This window comes from Ailuropoda melanoleuca, chromosome 10 (assembly GCF_002007445.2).
Source record: "Ailuropoda melanoleuca isolate Jingjing chromosome 10, ASM200744v2, whole genome shotgun sequence".
Classification (NCBI taxonomy): Eukaryota; Metazoa; Chordata; class Mammalia; order Carnivora; family Ursidae; genus Ailuropoda; species Ailuropoda melanoleuca.
Window position 1 is genome coordinate 58,896,462 of NC_048227.1, and position 24,476 is coordinate 58,920,937.

The window sequence follows — 24,476 nt, forward strand, 5'->3', positions numbered from 1 at the left end:
ACTTGTGTAAACAGATGAGTTGAGGAGAAAAGCTAATTATTACATTAAAATTTATATGCTCCATTAAGTTGTCTTGTTATCCTAACCCATCCTGGCCTTTCCTTGCTCTGAATTAATATAGCACTCTATATTTCATATAATTTTTCCACACTTAAGTCATTTTTCAATATAAAAGTAATACATGCTCATTGCAAAAAAAAAAAAGTTATAGGAAAACAGACTAATGTTTAAGAACACAGACACTTAGGAGTCAGACATGCCTCCTGCCCTCCCAGTATTCACTACTTGAGTTATATAAGATTCACCTCACAGAACTGTTGTAGGTATAAAATTAGATAATGCAAGGAAATGGGCCTTTAAAGAAAGTGCATAGTTTGTACAAATTCTTCCAGAATGAGGATACAAACCCCAAATATAAAAAGGCAACAGTACAGCAAAAATTGATCTGGTGTGACCCAGAGAATGTCTCTAGCAGTTGTAACCTTAGGCCTGGGGGCCAAGGAAAGCAGTATCCAAGAAGACTAAAAGTGCTTCTTCTTAAAGAGAAAGTCTAGATTTTGAGTTCCCGTTTCCTTGGCTAAATAAATCAGAAACCTATTCTAATCTTATAACGAGTGGGTGCGTTTGTAGTTGTATATTTGTTTTGTTTGGGAAAGATATCTTCCTCAAAACCTATAATCCACCTGAAATTTTGCACATGTTATATATAAAATGCTTATAACAAAGCCCGGCACATAATAAGCACTCAATAAAATTAAGTATTTATTAGTAATTATTATAAAAGGGAAAACTTAAATTTCTAATAATCTCACTCTAGAAGAGAACTACAGTTACTATTTTGGTGCATGTAGTGCCTTTGGTGCTTGTACTGCACATGGTACATACATATTTCCCCTCTGTAAAAAAAACAATATATATATTATATATTATTTTAAAAATTTCTTTTCCACTTAAATACACAGTCTTTTCTAATATATTTTAAAAGAATTTTCAATAACTGCATAATAGTCCTTTATAAAGATGTATTATAATTTAATCCATTATTTAATTATTGGATATTCAGATCATTACCCACTTATGCAAAAATACATATAGATAATACATTTACATTCTAAACAGCACTACAGTGATTATCATCATACACAAATCTTTCAAGTCATTTCCTAGATAGGGAGCCATTATGTACACATTCCTTTAACAACAGTTGCACTGTTGTCAACATGCTATCATGAAATTTAACATTTTTAGTCACAGTCTTGATTTGCTCTTAAATTTTTTTCTCTACATCACTGCAAAATTCTTAAGGGTAGTGGTTGTCTTCCACAGCTTTTTATATCCCCCACAGTGCCAAAGCAGTGTCAAGCACAAAGAAAGATTCAAAATAAATTCTTACTTTAAAAAAGTATACTCATTTCAGCCTTAGGTGTAGAGGGAGGTCAGCTAGAGGTGCTGTGGGGTTCAGGAGAAAAAACAATAACCCTGTTATTAAGTATTTTAACAAAGGAAAAGCCATGAACTATAATTTAGTTTCATTCCAACCAATAAAAAGCATTTGATATAAACATGTAGTACTAAAGTAACGGATTTATTTCAAGGTTTGATTCTTCACATTTTATAACACATCAACTCCCAAAATTCAAAGAAGCAGCCATTAAAAACTAGTATAGATTGGAATTAGACACCTCTTGATCTTAATAAATACCACTAAGGCGATAATAATATAATGCACTAAAGGGAATAAAAAATAAAATAAAATCAAGATTAAAATACTCATTGTGTGTTGGAAAAGCCAAACACAAGTCTAGCTTGGGGTCAAATTTTTCTTTAGAAAATTACTTTTATATGTTAAACTGATGAAAGAAAAAAAAAGGGGGGGGGTCTTGCCTTACACCCATTCTCCAATACTCAGTACAGGCCCAACTGTGCAAGGTTTGTTTAAATCTTCAGCATGCTACACTTTTAATGGAGCATTTAAGAAAAAAGCAAATGCAATGATTTGTTACTAGCTGTTAGTAATGAAGGAAGTATAGTATTTAGATCTTGTATCTTCTTTGACAAGATTCATTGCCAAAATCATTCTGATTCATCATGCTATACTAGATTTTTAGGGCACATGCCACAGATATCAAGACTCTGACCTAACAAGTGGTATACAAAATTATACAAAATGGCAGGCACTATTATGAAATAGAAAACAGTTTGTGTTTAACGGTATAGTTCTGATGGGATTTACAGTTAGAAAATACTGAAGAAGTATTTTAAAATTTAATTTGCAACATACAGGCAACAAAGTTAAAAACACCTCAACAGTTATGTTAATTTAAGTACACAGTTCAAATTGAGTAATTTCTTAAAATCATTATATAACTTATTTCACAATTTAAGCAATCAAGATTAAGATGTTCCATTTTGATCAGATAAATGTTGAATTATGGAAAGGATAAGAAAACTATTCTTATCTACACTATTTAAACACAGTCCTTTATGGTTCTAATGACAATTTTCCACAATAATGGAATAAAAGAATCTAAAAACTTTAAAGTATGCATGGGAGACATACAAAAAGAAAAATGATTTCTATATGAGCTCAAAGTAATGATACAATCTGGGCTTGATTTCTAAAAAGACAATTGAGGCCCCTTTTCTTTTTAGCTGTAAACAACTTGCTGTTATGACATGTAATGCAATACCATATTTTGGGAAATTTCAAACATTCACAATCCACAGGAAAAATACTCAACACTCCTACACTATTTTTTTTTAAGCCCACAATAGTGCAGTCTTTCAGCTACAAAGCCAGAAGCCAGTTAAAAAACCAGTACTTTTCCACTAGAGTTACTTACGGGGCGGGGAAGGGGATGTTCGACACTGCAAACGTTAGGGTCTAAAATAAGATCATTGCAAGGAGTTACTACAACACTCACACTGCCAGCACTGTCATGGCAACAATGAACTAGCTAGGAGAATGCTCTTTTAACATTCAAAGCTAACCTTGACTCTATTACTCATGGAAATATACCAAATTTTCTTTCAGGCAGTTCACTAAAGAAATCGTCTTACTTGGTAACCTCTTAATGTAAAAATAAAACTTTCCTACACCATATTTCCAAGATCACAGTCCAGAGTCTCCTTGTAATCAGCTGAAATTTATAACGATGACATAATTAAAATTCTGTATCACAATGAAACATGAAATTAATCAGGTTCCAAATGCAATTTCAAGATGGGTCAGGGTTTAAATAAAAATTTGGTATGCAATTTACTAACGTCTAAGAATGTGGTTTCCCCTAAAAACACCAAAGTGTTATACTTCATCCTGAAGGAAAACTAACTTGCAACAAAAACTAACAAATTTGTTCACTGCTAGGAGGCTTAGGTTAAATTTTTACTCAGAAAGTGCAGTATAATGGTCGTCTCTGTGGATCTCAATGCCTGGGTATGAAACCTGGCTCTTATTACTAGCTACGATACCTTGGGCAAGTTATTTAACCTATCTGGGCCCTGATTTTTCTTCATGATAGAGTAGGGATAATAATTCCTACTCTTACAATGTTGTTGTGAAAACAGAATGTGTATACACATATACACGTGCGCACGCAGAAAGGGCTAAGAACTAGGCTTCCCATAAAGAATGCTTATTCTTACCACATTCAAAAGTTTACATTCTGCTAAAACAGAAAGATGAAAAGACTGCCACAGATGACTTAAGATAACTTGGTTCCAATGCCATGACAGATTTTAACGGGGACAGGCATGACAGCTTAGGAGGTGTCTCAAAAGACACATGCCACAGACAACCAAGCAAATTCAAGAAATCTAACATGGTAGAAAATCTCTTCAAGCCCTGTTACCTTTCCGGGGTATCTTTGATTACTTTGTTTTAATCATATCATGCTGTCTAAGCTGGGCCAGTTACCTGGCAAGAATGAAGGGACTGTTTTGGGGACTTTCAGTTTAATATGTCAGGATCCCATTGTGGGGAGCAGAGTAGGAACACTGATAGTGCAGCTCTAATCTCCTTAGTAGACTTTCAAGGCTAACAATCTCTGCAGCAGGTAACTTGCCTGAAGTAGCAGGCATGAATCGACCAGGCACAGAAGATGATTCAGTAGCTTACTGACAATATTGACATATAAGCCATGATTTGCTTATGTGTCCCTGGAGATGTATTTGAAAGTCAAATGCCTGCAAGTGGAATAATAGACTAACATGATGTCAAGGGAGGAATCCAGTTCCCAGAAAGCTAAAACAATATTCATAGAATCCTTAATTTGCTTCATAGAGGTGTTTTTTCCTCTAGGGTGCTATCCTCTGGGCCAAGGAACCTGGAAAGTAGGTGCAAACTTTCCCAGTTGCTCAGGAACTTGGGGTACCCTAAAAAGCTTATTGTGCCCGGGGGCTCAATTTCCCATCTCTTTTCTATCACATTGTGGGGGCAGAACAGAATATTAATAGTTAACATTCACTGAGTGCTTACTGGATTCCAGTAAGCATTGCACATGTTACCTCATTTAATCCTTTCAACTCTGTGAGGGAACTGAGGTTTAAGGAGGTTATGTAATTTGCCCAAGGTCACAGAGTTTGGCAGAGCAAGACTTAAAGCCAGGTCTAACTCTAAAGCCCATGATCTTGACAAATTATATTCTAATCCTGTGCAAATATGAAGCAAAGGCCTTGGCCATGGACCTCCCCATGTACACTTGACCACCTGGATGACACATGCAGCTGCCTGCCTGCAATTCTTTCCTGCTGATGCCCTCCTGACATACACTTCAAGGAGGGGATGGCTGCTACCAATCTGCCATCACCACTACAGCAAACCTCTGGGCAAGCCAAACACCTACCTTGGGGCAGTGGCTGGTTAGAAGCACCCTCTGCTAAAGTCGGACAGCAGCACTATTCAGCTTATATATGAAAAGTCAGTGTACAGAAAGCAATTAGAAGTGTTAATATATGTGGATGCAAAGCGTGGGATGTACGAAAAATCCTAAAGTAATGTCAGTTTGGAGTTTGACTCATTAACTAAACCACCTAAGATCAAGCTTATCATCATCAACATCATTGCCAATATTTATTGAGCACTTACTATGTACTTCTACATGCTTTACACATTCATTTAATTCTCAAAACTACCGAATTTGATATTATTATTACCCTCATTTTACAGATAAGTAGTCTCAAAGAGTTTATTCATAAATAAATTTGTAGGTTACAAAATAGTGAAGGTTACAAAATACTTTACCAATATGATCTTTTTTATAATCAAATTACAAGGTAGACAATTATGTAAATTCACAGATGAGGAAACTGAGACGACAGAGGTTACTTTATTCATGAGCATATGGCTGGTAAAGAAAATCCAGTAGGATTTTTATTTTTTTCCCAGTAAGATCTTTAAATCACTCTGAAGTAATAACTCTAGGTAATGTGAGACAGTACACTTCGAGTAGTTAGAAAGCAAAAGAAATCAAATGTTTTTTAAGCAGAATCATTATCAAAATTAAGTGAAACAGGCTTTCTTCTGCAATGTCAAAAGATAGATAAGCAAAGTGTTTGGCATATAGAAGGTACACAACAAATACCTAATAAATGAAACGAGAGAAATAATTCACTAGGTTCAGCGGTAAAATCTATACTGTTTCAAAAATAATTCAATTATTTCTTATACTCAGAACCTCTGTCATCAACAAAACTGAATCAATACAGGTTATATTTTATAATTTAAGTCTGCCAATGCATACATTACTTGTTAGATGAAAAAGCAGACACCTTAAAATGGTGAGGTGTAATCCCTATACAACTTTGAGAGACCTTGTTTTGTGAGAAAACCTGTCTCCCTATCATTTAAATCACTTTTTACTTTTGAAAGGCTTCTCTTAAATATGTCCTTCAGCACCATTGAACATATCACTACCACTATTTTGCAAGGCTTGGTCTTTATCACATGATTGGAAGAATATCTTGCTGTGTTTAGGCTATGAATAGCATTTGAAAAATTACTCAGTTATAATTATAGACAGCTAACACCTGCCAACTTGCTAGAAAATGAAATCATGTAAAATTTTAAGATGAGTGTGCAATGCTTGTCAAAAGCTTAAGTATCAAAACAGTAAATGCTTACTTTTAATGGGGTAAGCTAAGATTCTAACTAGACTTTTCTGAATATTACACATAGATTTGACAAATTATCCTAGCTAATTTTTAAAAAGTATATTAGCTTGTCATTTTAAACAATTTTAAAGTTAAAACACTAAGTAAATACTATTTATGCTATTGAATGAATACTTTTCAATTAAGGAATACATATATATGAAAGTTGATTTGGATCACTCACAAAATTCACATCATAAATTTTATTTCCCTTTAGTATGGTTTAAGCTGTTTTGAAGTAATTTTATAATATAAATAGTTTATAAATCTATGATGCGGTTTCCCCTTTTAAATTAAAAATGGGGTAAGAATAAAATATAAAACTAAAAATATCTAAGGTAATGACATATTTCATTGGAATCTAATGAATTTTTCTACTTTGTTATATAAAAGACATTAGAACATGAGAAGACAGGTAATTCTCATGTTGCCAAATTTCACGAGTTTTTTTCTTATAAATTGAAAAATGTCAGAAACTATGACAGTCTACTAGTAACATAGACTTTTAACAATAACAATGCAACTGGAAAGATCCAATAAATGGTCCTAACTGTTATCCTACAAAACTCCCTAAGTATTTCCAGTGAAAAAGCATTTTTAAAAAACAAACATCTTTTTTTTTAAATTATTTATTTGAGAAAGAGAAAGCAAGCTCGAGGAGGATGAGGAACAAAGGGAGAAGCTGACTCCCTGCTGAGCAGGGAGCCCAATGAGGGACTCCATCCCAGGACTCCATCCCTGGACTCCGGGATCATGATCTGAGCCAAAGACAGACGCTTAACTGACTGAGCCACCCAGGTGCCCCAAAAAACAAACATCTTTTAAAAGACTTTTTTTTTTTTAAATACGCAAACATTATGATAAATGTATCCTTATCAGCACTAGTTTAATGCGGTGTAGTAACCAAAAGGGAAAAAAAAGCAAAGCATGAAATGTTTCCATAGTATGCCTATTTAGCTGAGGTTTTCATATTTCAATTTCCAGTCTGCCCAATGCCCCAAACAATACCATCATCAAATAGTCTGAGGAACTCTCAGATGCCCCTGAGTATACTGTGCCTGCATAATTAAAGTACTAGGTAATTTTATCAAGGTCAAAAACGTCTCATTTAATGTAATAAATGTGGTCTAGAAAAGTTGGGTCAAAGTAAGTCCTATTTTCCATTGACTTCCATTAAAAAAAGCAAGTATTTTACCATGTGATATGACAAAAATAGGCTGGTTTGAGAAATTGTGACAAAGAGATTAAAATTGGTGGCAAACCTTGTTTGGTGCTAATGTACTTCCAGCAGAACTTTCATCCTTCTATGCATTTTAGGCACTGCCTCCCCTCCCCCAGCATCTCCCTTGTCCTTTCACAAGTTGTAAAAATTTTCCCATTTCTATGGTTCCTCCAGTCCATGTTAATTTGCTTTCATGTAAACACTGCCTGTTTTCAAATATGAAAATTCTTTATGATTAAGACATGATACCAAATAGGACCCTTTTGTTTCAAAGTTTTAAGTGACTGATAACATTTTATTATATGCAAGATTCCATGTCTACTTTCTGTCAGGTCAGCTTCAGCAAATCCTTAAGTTGGCTGTGTGAGTCATTAATTTATTTTCTATTCAAATGGTTAAAAGATATCCTGCAAATTTGGTGGTCACCAAAAGGAAAATGAATATAACTCTAAAAGAGAACAGCACACCCACGCCTATTTTCTAATTCTTTTACTCCATGAATGATCTGTATAGCACTTTAAGGGCACAGCATTAAGGATGAGAAAATAATTCTAATTAAGCTAAACTATTGTTTCAGAGGAACCCATGACTTTAAATTGAAATCTAATAAGCAAGTGTTTAATATCCCATTTTTCTACAAAACACTACATTCCATTTATAAATTAAACAACATGCTAAAAAACCCCATTTTAAAATTAATCATTCTGGGGTTTTTTTCATGCTAGAGACCATCTGAGGCACTGTAATAGGAATTAAATATTTGAAATCTGAAATCTTAAAAAAAAAAAAAAGAGTATCCTTGTTAGTTTCAGTCTTTCTGAAAAGTCAGAACAAAGGAAGAGGACAGGATGTATTTATATATTATAAAGAGGACACTGAGGGTAGATAGTGCAGATATGATTCATCCTGTAAGCCACTGGGTTAAAAAAAAAAAAAAGAAAAAAAAAAAAAAAAAAGATAAGCTCTTACTTTGTCTGCAAACCATTTAGGAAAAAAAAAAAAAAAAAGAACTGCCTTCAGTTTCTTCACATTCTCCATCCAAAGAAACACAGACAACCTGAGGGTAAATAGCATTCCCCACTGGGATCAAAAGCTACTAAAGTGGTCAAAGGTAGGAATGAGAGAAAGCACTGAATGGAGAAGTAAGCCAGGAGGCTTTCTGAAGGAAAGGGATTGAGTTTTCAGGGTATTGATAAAATAAGAAAGGCCAGAAAATAGTGGATATGGAAGAAACTTAGTGTAAATACTGAAAGAAGACTCTCGTATTTGCTGTGGCTGAGAGTAGCCGTGAATTGTTTGAGATGCACAACCTTAAACTTTTGGCTTTGACTAGACATAGCAGTAAAAAAGAAATCAAAACAAAACAATCAGTTTAAAAGGCCAAATCTGCTTCTACAATGTTCCTAATCTCATGTTATATTTTATATCATTATAAATTATGTTTCTAATCTAACAGAATCTAAATTATAACTAGACCAAAGCAATATTTTATCTAGTGAGATATTAGATCAGTTCAAATAGCAGCCTCTGACTAAACTTCACTGCCTTGCATCCCCCTACTTCCTCACCAACAGAAATTTTTTGTTCAAGTGATGGGGGTGTCCTGGTTGTTAGGGGCTGAATGCAGATTATTCCAAACCTAAACCAGAAACGTCCAATTTCCTTGCCAATGACTAGCTTAGAAAAGGGCCTGTGACCCAACCCTAGTCAATAAAAACTGACAGGAAGTCTGCTGGAGGCTGAGAAAAGCTTTTCTTCCCTGATAGACACAAGCAAAGAAACTCTTCTCAACTGTACATGGAGCTTGGAACTGCTGAGGTAACCTTGCCACCATGAGTAGAGATAGTACTTGCTATGCTGAGGAAAGGAAAGCAGAAAGAAGGCAAAAAGGTAATGTAGTTTGATAATGAATCAATCAAACAAGCTTGAAATTGCCCAACCTCAAGATTTATTATACAAAATAATAAATCTTATTGTTAAACCTACAAACTATATATTACCCAAATTGGATATCAAATGGATACTCCACTGCAACAACTGAAATGTGTATCAGACACAACAGCTAAAGTTTCCTTTCTCCTTGAGGGGTAACAATCGCTTCACTAAATGAAAGCCTCCTCTACCCTACTTAACAAAGATAAATACTTTGTTACTTGTTCTAACTTTTCTAAAGCCAAATTACTTTCAGATAGTGTTAATTGCTGGCATGCTTATAAGAAAATTTAACAATTTTCCTTTTTCACAGTACAGAAATGAAAATGGTCAAATGACCATTCTTAGAATAAGTGTTTGGCTATTTTGAAAACTCCTCATAATCTTCTGATGAATATTTCCACACTCACATTCCTCCCTTAATTACATGCATCATAAAGACTATACTAATGTATCCAACCAGTGTTTATACACCTGCTCCTTTGTTTAGAGAATCAAACCTATCAAAAAGGTATTAGGGGTTAACAACAACAAACCCAGCATAAATAAAGCCTACTATGAGAATAGAAGACCTTCCTCAAAAGCAGGGAATAAGTCTTATTAATCTTCCAGCCCAGTGCCTGGCACAGGACAGTTCTCAAAAATGTGTTCAACAGATTTAAGTATGTTGATATGAAATCAATAAATTGAGAACAGGAATACAGAGAATGCTCTCCCTCAATGTGCCAATTTTTTTTTTTTTTTTACAGGTTTAGCCATTTTGAGTTGAATCCATCCTACCCCTACCCCACTATGGTCGTCTGAGCTGATTTACAGCAATTAAGAGCAGGAACAGCTGCAGGAATTGCAAATTCAGTTCAGCTTCTCCTGCTTTACCAATGAGTGAGAGAAAGCATTATGGAGCACTACATTTTATTATTTGACATTTTATTATTTGGTTTCCCATGTGAGGCTGGAGTAGTATATGGAAGCCAGATGACATTGGACATTACGTGACATCTTAAGAAGTTTAAATTCTATCCTCAAGGATTTTAGGCAGAAGAGTAACATGATCAGATTTCATTTTAGATAAATGACTCTGAAGTTATGTGGAGGATGGATATCAAGGTGGAGGATGGGTTAAGTCTGAAGAAGTGACAGATAACAATGGCAGAACTACAACCATAGTAGTAGCAGGGGCAGACATCCCTTCAGGAGCTTCTTCTCATTAGATGTATCATAGACAACTTAATCTCACCATATCTAAAAGAGAACTCACCACTTCTCCTAAACCGACCCTTTACCACTCTTCTGTCTCAGGAAATGGCTGAACTATTCGCCAAGTAGTTCAAGCCAGAAACTGGAGAGCATCCTTGATTTTGTTATTTTCCTCATCTCCTTTATCCAATTCAATACTATATCCTGTGGTTTCTAACTCTTAGCAATCTCCCAAACCCATTCACTGTTTCCTACTTTTCCCAGGTATACCCTACTCCACCATAATTTTTGCTTTGGACTAGTGGAAGAACCTCCTAACTGATGTTGCACATCCACTCTTGACCCCTGAAATTCATTCTACACATTGCTCCCAAAGTAATCCTTTGAATACACCATGGATCACGTCAACATCTTGCTCAAAAGCCCTCAGTGGATTCCAATTGCTACTAGGATAAAGTCCACAACTCTTAACTTGGCCTACAAGATCCTCTGTTATCCAACTCCTGCCTAAAAACAGTAAGAATTCCTAATATTACTGAGCATTTCTTATGTATTAGGCACTGTGCTATGTGTTGCAAGCACGGTTTCATTTTATTGTCATTGTCAGCATCATCTTCATTTTGCAGATGAGGAAACGGAGTCAAGGAGAAATTATGCAACTTATTCAACATTGCAAAGCTAATAAAGTATTGGAGCCAGATCTGACAGAGAATGTGCTTTTCACTCTCCCTTCAAAAATATGCTCCAACCGCATTGTGTTACTTTCTGTTCCTAGAACTCATCTGCTCTCTCTTGCCATGAGGTCTTCACACAACTGTTCCCTATGTATGGAATGTCCCTCTCACAAATTTTATTTTTGCCTGGATTATATCTATTCATTTGTCAAATCTCTGCTTAAATATCTCTTCAGGGAAGTCTTCCCTTACTATCTAAAATTAATTATTTGTTTACTTCTTTATGGTCTGCCTCTCTCCAACAAAATGTCAAAATTGTTCACCACTGGTTTTTAGTTCTTAGAATGGCATTCACCAGAGGTTCAATAAACATTTGTTGTATGAAGGCATGCATGAATGATGTAGGGATGGAAACTCCCTCATCTGGTGACTTTATTAAGGCTAAGAAATAAAAAGAAGCCAAATAAAAATTTGTTCATCCACTGGATATTTAATAGCTTCCAGGACCTAGCCAATACTCTTGAGAACTTAACGGCCTTCCCGAGGTGCCAGACATAAACATGTGATGATGGCACAATATAAGTAGAGTGCCTGTTATAATAGTAGCAGGAATTAAGTGCAATAGATGCAGAGATCCAAAAAGAGTATATATCTATGGAAAACCTTCACAGTGGAGGAGACTCTTGAATTTTCTTCCAGGATGAATGAATCTTGACATATATATCACATAGTCCATGTATTTCACTTATGAAAAAGGAGAGGAGTATTCATTTTATACTGGGGCACTTTACATCTCCTTTAATTCTCACAACAGTTCTATGTTATTATTCCCATTTCATAGATGTGGAAATCCAAACTCAGTGAGATCAAGTAACTTAACTTGTCCAAGGTTATGCAGTACATTAATAAAGGAGGAGAATTTGAGCCCCGGTCTGTCTGACTCCAGTACCCATTTACTTACCAATAATATCACAGTCCTTTGACCCTGCACTTCCCAGAGCCTAATTACTTCTGTTTTCAATATAATTAACTAAATTGGTTATCTGCTTTCCCATTTGAATATAAATAAGCAGCAAAATTAAAGATTCAGGAAGAGAACAAAGTGAAGTATACTGACAGTAGGGGAGGAACAGAAAAACTATTAAAAATTGAACACAAAAATTCAAAAAACATGGATCATGTAGTTCTATACACGCCACCCTCAGCTAAACAATAGTACTTGATGTGCATAATGATGACCCCATTATGGGAAAAAATGGTTGTTCCAGACACTACAGTCTAAGAAATAGAGAAATAACTTTTAAGGCTTAAGGGTAAACTTCAGGTTTCTAGAAAATTAATTCCTCTCTGATAACTCTGGATAAACGAATTGCAACAATTGTTCCCAAACTGTGAGAAGAAATATTCCAAGATCTTGAACAGAGTCTTCATTTTATGGACATGATTACTTTTCTGTTGCTTTAAACTAACCAAAATAGAAAAACTATTAATCCTAGCATTTGGGTATATATGTATATGTGTGTGTGTGTATATATATATATATATATATCTCTCCAAGTGAATTATAAGTTTTAAGAACTTCTCATAAATGACTTCAAACACATGGATTGAGTAATTTAGACTGACCAGCATAGTGTTACTGACCATTCTTAGGATCTGAAAATAACCTTTCTCTAAACAAACAGAAACAAAAACAAACAGGCCCAAACAAAACCCTTCTAATAAGTCTTCCAATAAAAGGGAGAAATTGGTCATGTACAGAAGAGGAGGAAAACTAACATTTTAAATCTGTTGCACTGAAAACTTAAGTAGTTATGTATGCGAAAAAGAAAAATCAAACAATTGGGGCAAACACAGAGAACACTAATTGACTAGTTTACCATGAGCCTTTCTACCATTTACTCAACCTGGGTTCAACTTTTCAATCTGAATATGTTAGCTCCTTTGTAACATAAGCTTTTATTATTTTATGTAATTAATTTTTTTTAAAAAAGTTGCCTTTAGAGAACAGACCCTGATTTTCTGTTTTAAGAACATGAGAAAATTGTTTCACCAATTATCCTGAACAAGTGAAGAAACATTTAATATCCTTTATCATTTGAGAGGCTTTTAAATGAGAAACATTCCTAACAACATGTAAAAATGAATATAAGAAAAAGCAAATCTTTACTTGCAATTAACTGTAACTTTCTTGTATTTTCCCCAGAGGAATGAAGTTTCTTCTAAAACTCTCTAAAAAGACAATTCTTGTTTACTTATATTTAAGACTGCTTTTACTTTAGTTCGTCTTGTACAATTTTGGCCCCAGATTCAATGTCTTACAAGCCACTCTAAATTTAAGATGTAGAATGAATTCGTAATGGGTTCACATAACCAGCTAGCAGCAAATACAAAGTGAGTAACTGCAATTAAAACTGCACTGTACTAGATGGTCAGTTGTAATTATAACGTTTTCTTACCTGGACGCTCTTCAAAATAAATTCACTTTTCTCTCTTACATCTTTAAAGGGACATCTCTTAGAAAGCATAAGCAGGTGAGCAAGAAGTTTATTCAACCCATCCAAAGAAACGGCATTTGAAAGCCCGTCTGATGGTCGAAGAGGTGTCTCTTTCACCGAACGAAGATACTCGGTTTTTCTCAAAATGGTTTGCTTAATGTTTTCCAGCGCTGTCTCTCTAGTAGTTGAATCTCTACTGCACAGTCCATCCCATCTCACTTCATTCTCTCCTTCAGCCATGACAACTGGAGATTTTGTCTTTGCCGTCTTCAGTTACCCTTCAGCATGTCCCCAAAAGCACTTTGTATTTTTAAAACGAGAAATGTAAGAATAAAATCAGAGAAATCGAATCGTCTTGAAAACACAAATGTCTGGGTGACATCTGGAACCAGAAGTGTCTCTATATTAATGGCTTTCAACCATCTACAAGACAGAACTCACCCTCTCCTACATGAAGGGGCAGTCTTCTTGACAGAGACTAAAAAAAGTTGGAAAGTTGAAACCCTATAGCGCTGGCTTTGCTGGACAGGCAGTCTCGGGGAAGTGCTCTCCTCCTTCTCGCGGGGTCAGCGGATATCCTCACGTTGTGGAGCTGTCAAATCCGTGCTCTGCCCAAAAAGGCTGGTAAGAGTTGAATGCACTCCAGCCATTTGGGGTTTTTTGTCTGGGCAGCCACCGCGTTCTCAGGAGCATTCCCGCCCCGCCCCTCCTCCGGCACCAGTCCCCGCCCCCTGCAGCTCCTCCCTACCGCTCGGCTGCCCGCTGGGAGCTGGTGGGGAAATCTAGCCAAACCCCTGCTCACTGGCTGCCGCGGCCGGAGACCCAGTCGCTCCTTGGTTGAGGCTGAGGCAGACTCTGGCAGACGCTGTCTCGACTGCAGCGTTGTTGGAAAGTGTCTTCGGCCCCGAAGATTCCGGATCCCCGAGCAGACGCCACTTCTTTTCCTACACCTGCGTCCTCGCCCACCGCCCACTAAACCTGACGGGCACAGGGCCTGGCCGCAATCCCCGAAAGCTGGGCCGGGCCGCGGAGCTGGCGGAGAATCCAAGGCCCGAGGCGCAGAGCCCGCCCCTTCGCCCAGCCCCATCGGTGGGGCTCGGCCCAGAGGGCGGGAGCAGGGAGGGGAGATGGGGTCCTCACCCCCCCAACCCCTCCCCTTTCTCCGCCCGGCATAATCCAGGAGCCGCCCCTGCCCCAGCGCCCTCTTCCCCGCCCAAGCAGACGCGACCCGCGGAGGCAAAGCCATTGGAAAAAGCCCCGCCCTCCGGCCGGCTACCTCCAGACCCCAAGTCCGCGATCGGCCGCCAACTGCAGCTAGCTGCTACGCATGCGTGATGGTGAGCAGGGCGCATGCGCCTAAGGAGCATTTTTGCGTTGGGGGCGTTTTTCGTACCCTGGAGTTTGGATTCTCCCTGCTGGAGAAGAGGATATAAAAGTAAGGAGTTGAAGTACTCTGAAACTATTACAGACAAGTACGGCAAAGAAAGAGGGCGTAAACACACACCTGGAAGAAATTGAATCCAAATTTAAGATTAGCCCGAAGATAATGACAGTGTCTTTATTACGCCAAATCCGAGATTTAAGAAGGCCAGGCGTCCTCGCATTGACTTCTGGGAAATGTAGTTTTGATGTACCGACGCGTTCTGTAGGCGAGAGAAACTACAGTCCCCAGGAGCCACTGCGACGTTGCCTGTAGCGCGCTTCGAGCCAACGGTTAGCGCGGAAGGAGGTTGATAGCGTCGCATTGGTGAGCACTGAAGGTTTGACTGCCAATTTTTCTTTGACAAGATTTTTTCCTTCTTCCATTTCCTCAGGGATTTTGGAGACCAAGCTATCTAGAGCTGTCCTCATTAGTCCAGGGATAGTGTCCAGTAATCTGCGTGGGAAGTAGTAGTTTGGATGCCGCAGGCCCAGGGCGCATTAAGGCGCGAGGAATGATTGCGATCCCAAGGGTCTTGGGAGCAGCCAGAGGCCGGGCAAGAGGGATGCTGTGGAAATCGGTGCATCTTGTTGCGGTCTCTGCTTCTGCTTTCAGGTGGACTCGCGCGCGCGAGATTAGGTATCCCTGTGCAATTGCACTTTTGTTTGCCTTCACAGAGGGGTGTTCTGTGTTTTATGCGCTCAAATGAAATCCCACTCAGGGCTTTGAAAGAGAGTTAAATACATTTTGTATGAGACTAAGGGGAAAAGAATACCCGGTATTCCTAGATATGAATGCTTGCAGGCTTTAAGGATACTATATGAAAAGGGACCTATAAAAATCTCCAAAATTTGGTATATTTAGAAGATTCGTTTGTTTAAAAATTACTGTTTGTTTTTAAAAAGTCATTTCTCTTGAAAAAGTCAAGGCGTGAAAGGCCGTCAGTGGACTGAGAACCAAATTAGATTTTAATTCTTTACATTGTGGAATAGATGCGTTTCTAAAAATTGAGCCATGGGGCGCCTGGGTGGCTCAGAAGAGCATGCAACGCTGATCTCTGGGTGGTGAGTTCCAGCCCCATGTGGGGTGTAGAGATTACTTAAATAAAAAGTTTTAAAAATAAATTAAAAAGATAAAAATTTAGTCTTGTGAGGTACTGCGCATACAACAGTGAAAAAGACACAGACTCATCTAGTTATACATTCTAATGGTTAAACACACAATTACAGTGCAATATGATATCTGGCTATCTGGGATGGCTAGAAAGAAGATCACTAGCTTAATCTTGGAAAGTCAGGGAAATCTTCATCCCAAAGAGGGCTAAAAGAACAGCATATGGTGAGGCCCAGAAGTGGGAGTGGTATGGAACTTTCAGGAAACTTCAGTAAGCCAAATCACCTATATTTTGGGAGGGATAACTTTGTGTGTTGATGTACTTTGAAGCTGCAAAGAGACAAGTACTGTGAATTTTTCAGATAGTTTCCGAAAGTGACTTGTCCTTGAACAGATTTATAGTTTCAATGAGTTGGTCTAATTTGAAAAACCTTGCTATATTGTATGCTACTGGTTTAGTTCAGAATTTTTTAAAAATGTGAACTTCTTATGAGGATGATATCAAAAAATAAAAAAGACATTCCTTTTTTGTCCATTTTTGGGCTCATCCTCCTTTGTCCAACGCACAAAGGATAGGGGAGTTTGTTAAATCTAGGTCCTCTTTTTACTCCATAGTTGAATATGATCCCCTCCATATCCATGGTTTTGCTACCACCTATGACTTTTAAATGTATAGCTCTATCCGCCTTTACCTTTCCAGCTGTCATGTATCCATTTCCTTGATATTTCTTTTTTGATATCTCTAAAGCACCTCAAGTTCAACATGCCTAAAACCAAATGCATGGTTATCTCTAATGAGTCTGATTCTTTTCCAGTGTTCCCTATTTCATTTAATGGTCCTACCATCCACTCGTGAAAATTTGAAAGCTACGCATTATTGATTTCTTCCTGTCCTTCATACCTCTATATGAAGGCCTCTATATACCCAGTTATTACCAAGTCCTATCAATCTCATCTCCCAAATATCCTCCAAATCCATCCTTTTCCCACCATCTGCACAAGCACAGTCTTTTCTAAACTGCCGTAATCTGTTGCCAAGACCGTGGCAATAGGGATTATTCACTGGCATTTCTCCATTAGTTCTCCACACTGGAGCCATAATGATCTTTTTGAAATGCAAATCTGACCAGATTTTTCTCTTAAAATCATTCATTGCTGTCTCCCTATTCTTAAGGCAAAACTTCTTTGTAAAGCCTAATATCATTTTGTCCCTTCCCACCTCTCCACCCTCACTTAGTATACCTATCACTCTCCACCTATCTCTGCTTCAGCCATACAGATCTTTCTTCAGTCACTGGTTCTCATATTCCCTTCATCCATTTATACACTCAACAAATATCTGTTGAGTATCTACTGTGTAATGGGACAATCACATATGTCATTGAGCACAATATACATTGACACTTGAACAACATGGGTTTGAACTGCAGAGGTTCACTTACATGTGCATTTTTTTGATAAATATAGGACAGTAGTGTAAATCTTTTCCTTATGGCTTTCGTAATAACATCTTCTTTTCTCTAGCTTTATTTTAAGAATACAGTATATAGGACGAATAAGAATGTGTGTTAATCAGTCATTTATGTTATCCATAAGGCTTCTGGTCAACAATAGGCTTTTAGTAGTTAAGTTGGGGGGGGCATCAAAAGTTATATGGATTAAAAGTTGTGGGATTTTTTTTACTTTCTGGTGGGGAGTTGGCACTCCTAACCCCCATGTTGTTCAGAGGTCAACTGTACAAAAGTCCCTAGATGCATAGAGTTTGCATCTTTTAAGGGGAGATAGACAATAAATATGTAATATATGTGGTAAACGAAGGCAAATGTGGTGGAGAAAAACAAGAGGCAACCAACAAGGGGACTAGGAAGTGCCAGATTGTGGGGGGCAAGTTCACTTTTAAATAAGGTGGTCAGAAAAGGGGACATTTGAGGGGATCCGAAGTAGGAGGAGGAATAAGCTGTGAAGATACTTTGAGGAAGAACATTCCTGTGAAGAGAACAGCCAATACAAAGCCTGTGGGCAGGAGCAAAGAAATAGCAATATAGCTGGAGCACAGTGAATGCAGGGAAGGAGAATAGCATGAGGTCACAGAGAAAGGAGGTCACATAGATTATTGAAAGGACTTTGACTTTTTAATTGAAACAGGAAGCCATTGGAGGGCTTTGAGCAGATCAGTTGCATGATCTTTTTAAAATGATTACTTCTTTGAAATTGTGTTGAGCATAGACCAGGGGAAAGCAAGTGTAGAAGCAGAAACACTAGTTAGGAAGCTAAAGTAACGCTCCAGGTGAGAGATGATAGTGGTAGCTTGGACCAGGGTGCTAACAGTGGAGGCAGTGGGAAGAGGCCCACAGTCTGGATCTATTAACGGTAGTTTAGCCAACAAGTTTTACTCTCATGAGGCATGAGAGTATAGGAGTCAAAGATGACTCCAAAGTTTTTAGGCTGAACAACGAGAAGTAAGGAATTGCCATTTAATGTTGTTGGAAAGTTTCCAGATTTGGGTACGGAGATAAGGATGTGGAAATCAAGAGTTTTGTTTGGCTGTGTGAAGTTTGAGATGTCTCTGAGATGTTCAAGTAGAAGTGTGGAATTGGCAAGTTGGGTAAATGAGTATAGAGATGAGATGGAGGACCTGGCTGTAGGTAGAATAATTGGATTTCATAGCAGTGTTTTAATAGCAGTTAAAGCTTGAGAATAGTTGGTATCACAAAAAGAGGCACTCTATAGAGTTTGGGTCAATCTGGAGTCATCTGCAAAGGGGACTGTGCAGGAGCAGCCAGTGAACACAGAGGAAAACCCACAGAGTGTGGTGTCCTAAAAGCCAAGTGAAAGTGGTTGAAGAGGAAGGAGTACTAAGTATGTGAAGTGCTGCTCTGGATCAAGTGAGATAAGGATTCATAACTGACCACTATATTTAGTAATATGGAGGTCACTGAGAATGTTGAGAGCAGTTTTCTGGAGTAAAGAGTATAAAAGTCAGATGGCATTTTATTTAAGATAGAATGGGAGAAGAACTGGAGACAGTGAGTATAGATGCAGTACCTTTGTACTGTTTTCTTTGTCCAGACTTTTTTAGCCTTTTTTTTTTTTAAAGATTATTTATTTATTTATTTATTTGACAGAGAGAGACAGCCAGCGAGAGAGGGATCACAAGCAGGGGGAGTGGGAGAGGAAGAAGCAGGCTCCCAGTGGAGGAGCCTGATGTGGGGCTCTATCCCAGATCACTGGGATCACGCCCTGAGCCAAAGGCAGCCGCTTAACAACTGTGCTACCCAGGTGCCCCCAGACATTTTTAGCCTGTCTTTGACTCCCCTTCCTATAGACCTTAGCTCAAATACCACTTTCTCGGTTTCCCTGATCTGATTAAATGTCCGTATTATAAATACACTCCAATTTTACCATAGCTCTCTACTTGGTAATAAGTTACAAATGTAGTTTTATAATGGTCTGTGATAATTTTATGAAGGTGTGCCTGCTTCTTTTTAAAAATTTATCTATTATTTGAGAGAGATGGAGTGCAAGGGGGTGGGGGAGGGGCAGAGGGCAAGAGAAAGAGAGAGAGAGAATCCCAAGCAGACTTCACACCCAGGGTGGAGCACAACGTGGGGCTTGGTCTTATGCCCCTGAGATCATGACCTGCGCTGAAATCAAGAGTTGGATGCTTAACCAACTGAGCCACTCCGGTGCCCCAGTGTGTGTTTCCTTCTAAAGCTTAAGCATAGAAGAGCAGCAACTGTGCTGAATTTTGCTCATGATCTGCTGCTCTGGGTACTGTGCTTGGCATCTAGTATGAACTTAGTACATATTTGATGGATGAATGGAAGAAAAATGGAATGTCACAGAATTTTCAAAGGTATTGCATATTTACCTATTGTTAACAAAAACAAGATAATTGGTAGCAAAACACAAGATAATTATTGTAATGAAAACATTTTAGAAAATTTGTCTTTTTTTTTTTTAAGATTTTATTTATATATTTGTGTGTGCACAAGTTGGGAAGAGGGGCAGACTCTCTCCTGAGCAGGGAGCCTGAGACACAGGGGCTTAACCGATTGAGCCACCCAGGTACCCCAAGGAGTCGCTGCTTTAAATGAAGAGTGCTTTAATCAAGGAAAAAGCTGACTGGCTGGGTCTCTACGAGGCCTTTATCATGAAATTCATTGATGAATTTACCATAAAGAAGCAGTACTCCTAAGTCTTGTGGCTTAGAAACACAATCTTGCTAAGTGTACAAGAGTTTGTGAGATGTGGAGATTGTGTGTGTGTGTGTGTGTGTGTGTGTGTGTGTGTGAGTGACTGATGGATTTATCAGGATGCCAGTTTATTAGTATATTTTGAGATAGTTGCCAAGTAGATAGCATATAATTCTCTGACCAAGGAGTTTTCTCTGTAATAAAATTACATGAAAAATCTCCAGATTGCTTAGAAACTTGGATTCAGAACAAAGGAATTTAGGTACATGTTGTGGTACTTAATAGCATTTAACTGTGAGAACCTACACAGTAGAGCTTTAATTACCTCCATTTTTTTTTCTCTGAGTTGCTTTTTTTCTTTTTCCATTCCCAACTCTTCTCTTTAATAAAAACATATGCTAAATATGTTAAAACATTTATTTTTTTTTAAGATTTTATTTGTCAGCGAGAGAGAGAGAGAGTGCACACAAGCAGGGGAGTGGCAGGCAGAGGGAGAAGCAGCTCCCCGCTGAGCAAGGAGCCAGATGCAGGACTCAATCCCAGAACTCTGGGATAATGATCTGAGCCAATGGCAGACACTCAACCGACTGAACCACTCAGGCATCCCTATTAAAACATTTATATTGTAGCCTAGTCTCTGACTCTGTAAGCTAATTTTGCATGTATCTGCTTTAGTCTATTATATACTGATTTATAGTTCAGCTCTCAGAGAGTAATCTTATTTCCAAGTTTTCCTAGTCCCCACATCTCATACGGAAGTACATTGGTCTTAAGCTGAATAGCAAGGTCTGAGCTAGAGATATATATTTGGAAACTATAAGTCTATTGGAATATTTTGTTTTATTTTGCTTTTAAGCTACCATATCTAAGTGCTTACTGTGTTTTAGGCACTCTGTTGAATGCTTTGCATGTAAATTATTTTATGCTTACATAGCTAAAAAATTGTAGAATTGACCCAAAACTTAACCACTATGTTAGCATTATACTATAAACATGGGAGTGAATACACTTGGCTGTGGAGAGAATGCAGACTCATTATACTATAAACATGGGAGTGAATACACTTGGCTGTGGAGAGAATGCAGACTCAGAAATGCAGGGTAGTCTGAAACTAACTAGAAAAGAAGAAAATAACCAGGAAACCAGCAGATGGGTAACCAAGAGATTTGAAAATTTCAGAAGGAATGATTAGTCAGTATGCACAATGCTAACAGGTCTAAAAAGCTGAAGTTTCTAGATGGGTTGAAACTAGTAGCCCCTGTTGAAGTATAATATATGCATCTGGCATATATTCCCATATTAATATTGAATTACTATGCTGTGTTGAGATAAAGATTGATTGACTTGGGGTGGTCTGTAGGGTAAAAACATGTTGCTTCCTGAGGATAGGAGAGTCTTTCCTAAAGGGCTGGCATTTCTCTTGTTCAGCTTATGCCAAAAGGTAGGTTCCAGCTCAGGAAGCTACAACTCAGATAAAAGGATTTATGTAAATGGGCACGGGTAAACTCTGCATCTCTCTGGGATTTCCTAGGTTTAGTCTTTAAGGAGGGGATATGGTAGGCATGGATTCTTGAGTGGTGGGTGTTAAAAGAGTGCTAACCAGTTGAAGATAGATCAGTAACTAGGATAGAATGGGGCCTAAAAGCCCCAGAGAGAAAGTCCTAACTTTGAAGATTTGCTACCTGGTTACCTTTTATTATCTGTGCTCTCTTTTATTATTCTCTAGCCTTAGTAAAGTCTTATTTAAATTTTATAACTTTATATTTACTGTATCAAAATACAGAAGGGAAAGAGTCATATGATCGTAGATCTAACTAGGAAAGAGCATTATAGGGGGAACAGCACCATTCTCCCAGTGAATGCCAGTGGGGAGGGACAGCACCAAAAAGATCTCCAAGGGGAAAGTGAATATTGAGGACAATAATTAGAACTCAATAAGTTGTCCTTCTGCATGTGGAGATTTTTCTTTCATCATCAACCTCAGAGGATCTGGATTTTATTTATTAAAGAAGACAACATAGTTTTTATATCAGAAATTCATCAGTGACCTTTTTCATGGCATTCACAGGGGACTGGAGGGATGTAAGCCAGATATTTGCATTCATTTATTCAGTATTTATTGAAAACTTACTATGGACAACTCTGGTGATAAATATACAGCAGTATACTTAACAAGCTCCTGTTCAGAATTGCCGTTAAGAAGCATATAGTCTATGTGGAATATAGCTCCCTCTTTGAAGAAACTTGGCTGAGCAGTGAGTCATAGAGATAGGGTAGTAGCTGAAGTTCTATATGAGAGATAATGAAGAAAGGATGGTGTTTAAGAGCTAGAATCAACAGAATTTAGTGACTATTTGGATATGAGAGATTAAAAAAAAAGTCATGGGTTGACTACTATCCAGATGGTAAACACTTAACTCCTTCCATTAATCAGAGTAGGGAATATACTAGAAATACCAGTCTTGGGACAGGAAGATACGGAGTCCAGGTTTGAACATGTTAATCATCTTGTTTGAAGGACTTACAAGTCATGCAACTTAACAGTACCTAGTACTGCTTTGGGACAACTTTTACATATGAAATCTTAACTGTTGTTGAGAGGTATAGCTATATATACAAATAGTGAGAAGAGCATGGACCTCAGAGCCCCAGAATCTTGGATTTGAATCCCAAGTCTGCGTTTTGCTAGGAGTATGAATTTGGCCAATTTTTTAACCTCCCTAACTTTGAATGTCAGAGATGAGATAGTTTTAGTTTTCTTTTGTGTACAAGGAGGATAATTACCTACTTTTCTATGATTGTTGTGTAAATTTAATGAGATAGTGTATATAAAGGTTTTAGATTTGCATCTGGTATATACTGGTACTCAAGAAATGGTATTTTTAAAATAATCATCTTTTGGGGTGCCTGGGTGGTTCATCGGTTAAGCATCCCACTCTTGATTTCAGTTCAAGTCATGATCTCAGGGTCATGAGATCGAGCCCTGCATTGGACTCCACACTGGGTATGGAGCTTGCTTAAGATTCTTTCTTTCCGGGGCGCCTGGGTGGCACAGCGGTTAAGCATCTGCCTTAAGCATCTGCCTTCGGCTCAGGGCGTGATCCCGGCGTTATGGGATCGAGCCCCACATCAGGCTCCTCCGCTATGAGCCTGCTTCTTCCTCTCCCACTCCCCCTGCTTGTGTTCCCACTCTCGCTGGCTGTCTCTATCTCTGTCAAATAAATAAATAAAATCTTTAAAAAAAAAAAAAAGATTCTTTCTTTCCCTCTCCCTCTGCCCCTCTGTCCCCCATCCCCCACCACGCTTGCTCTCTCTCTCAAAATAAATGAATAAATAAATAAAGTGATCATCTTTATGTAAAGTAATATTTGTCCTTCAGTTTGAGATTAATGAAATGTTTATAAAGTGCTTTGTAGTTGAACTGAAGAGTGCTATTTTCCAATAATCCTATTATTGCCAACATTTTTTAAGATTTTATAATGAGATCCTTGAATTATACTTCAGTTTTCTCAAATTTACAATTTATTTTTATATTATTTTATGTTTTAAGCTTCTTGGGAAAAGTTATAAACAGTAAAAATATGGCAATTACTTTTCTCAGAAAGTAGAATAAAATTATATTTCTGAACAAGGACTCCATGTCCAGCTTTATTCTAAAAATTACTAAAAACACCGTATTTCATCAATAACATATCTATACGATGTGAAACTTCTAAAGATTGTATAGTTCAGGGAAATATAATTACCACTCACATAAAATTTTATTTAATATGCTACAGTTTTACACTGTTTAGAGTTCTTAGTTTCATATTGTCTGCCTTATTTTTGATATAACAAATAAAGTAAACAGATGTTATTGGATTTAGAAGAACTGCTTTCAGTTGGTAAATTTTCATAAGTACATTCAGAAGATTGGGAAATAGGATTTTTCCATAGCTGAGAACAGATTGAGATATTTTGCTAACTTTGGCGAGAAGCAGCATAGCAATTCCATGAGACCACTGACTTTGAAGTTAGGCATTTAAATTCTTACCTCTGCGATTTACCTTATACAGATTGCTAATCTTTCTAAAA

At 37.6% G+C, this 24,476-nt stretch overlaps 2 protein-coding genes across 8 annotated transcripts in view; one reads left to right on the forward strand and one right to left on the reverse strand.

Moving 5' to 3' along the window:
- The window catches only part of SESN1 (sestrin 1), a 109,538-nt gene extending 95,282 nt beyond the window's left edge, over window positions 1-14,256 (reverse strand). The window contains exons 1-2 of the mRNA XM_019797635.2: window positions 14,115-14,256; window positions 13,635-13,973 (exon numbers count right to left, since the gene is read on the reverse strand). Coding sequence (XP_019653194.1) covers window positions 13,635-13,913 — 279 coding nt within the window. The 5' untranslated portion in view covers window positions 13,914-13,973; window positions 14,115-14,256. The remainder of the gene's footprint in view (window positions 1-13,634; window positions 13,974-14,114) is intronic.
- Window positions 14,257-15,329: 1,073 nt separating this feature from the next.
- Window positions 15,330-24,476, forward strand: part of CEP57L1 (centrosomal protein 57 like 1) — a 69,076-nt gene continuing 59,929 nt past the window's right edge. For 2 of the 7 annotated variants that reach the window (XM_002917343.4, XM_034668958.1), the window contains exon 1: window positions 15,442-15,732. The gene's annotated coding sequence lies outside the window, so the exon portion shown is untranslated. The other 5 variants (XM_011222515.3, XM_011222519.3, XM_011222518.3 and 2 more) reach the window with 5 other exon arrangements.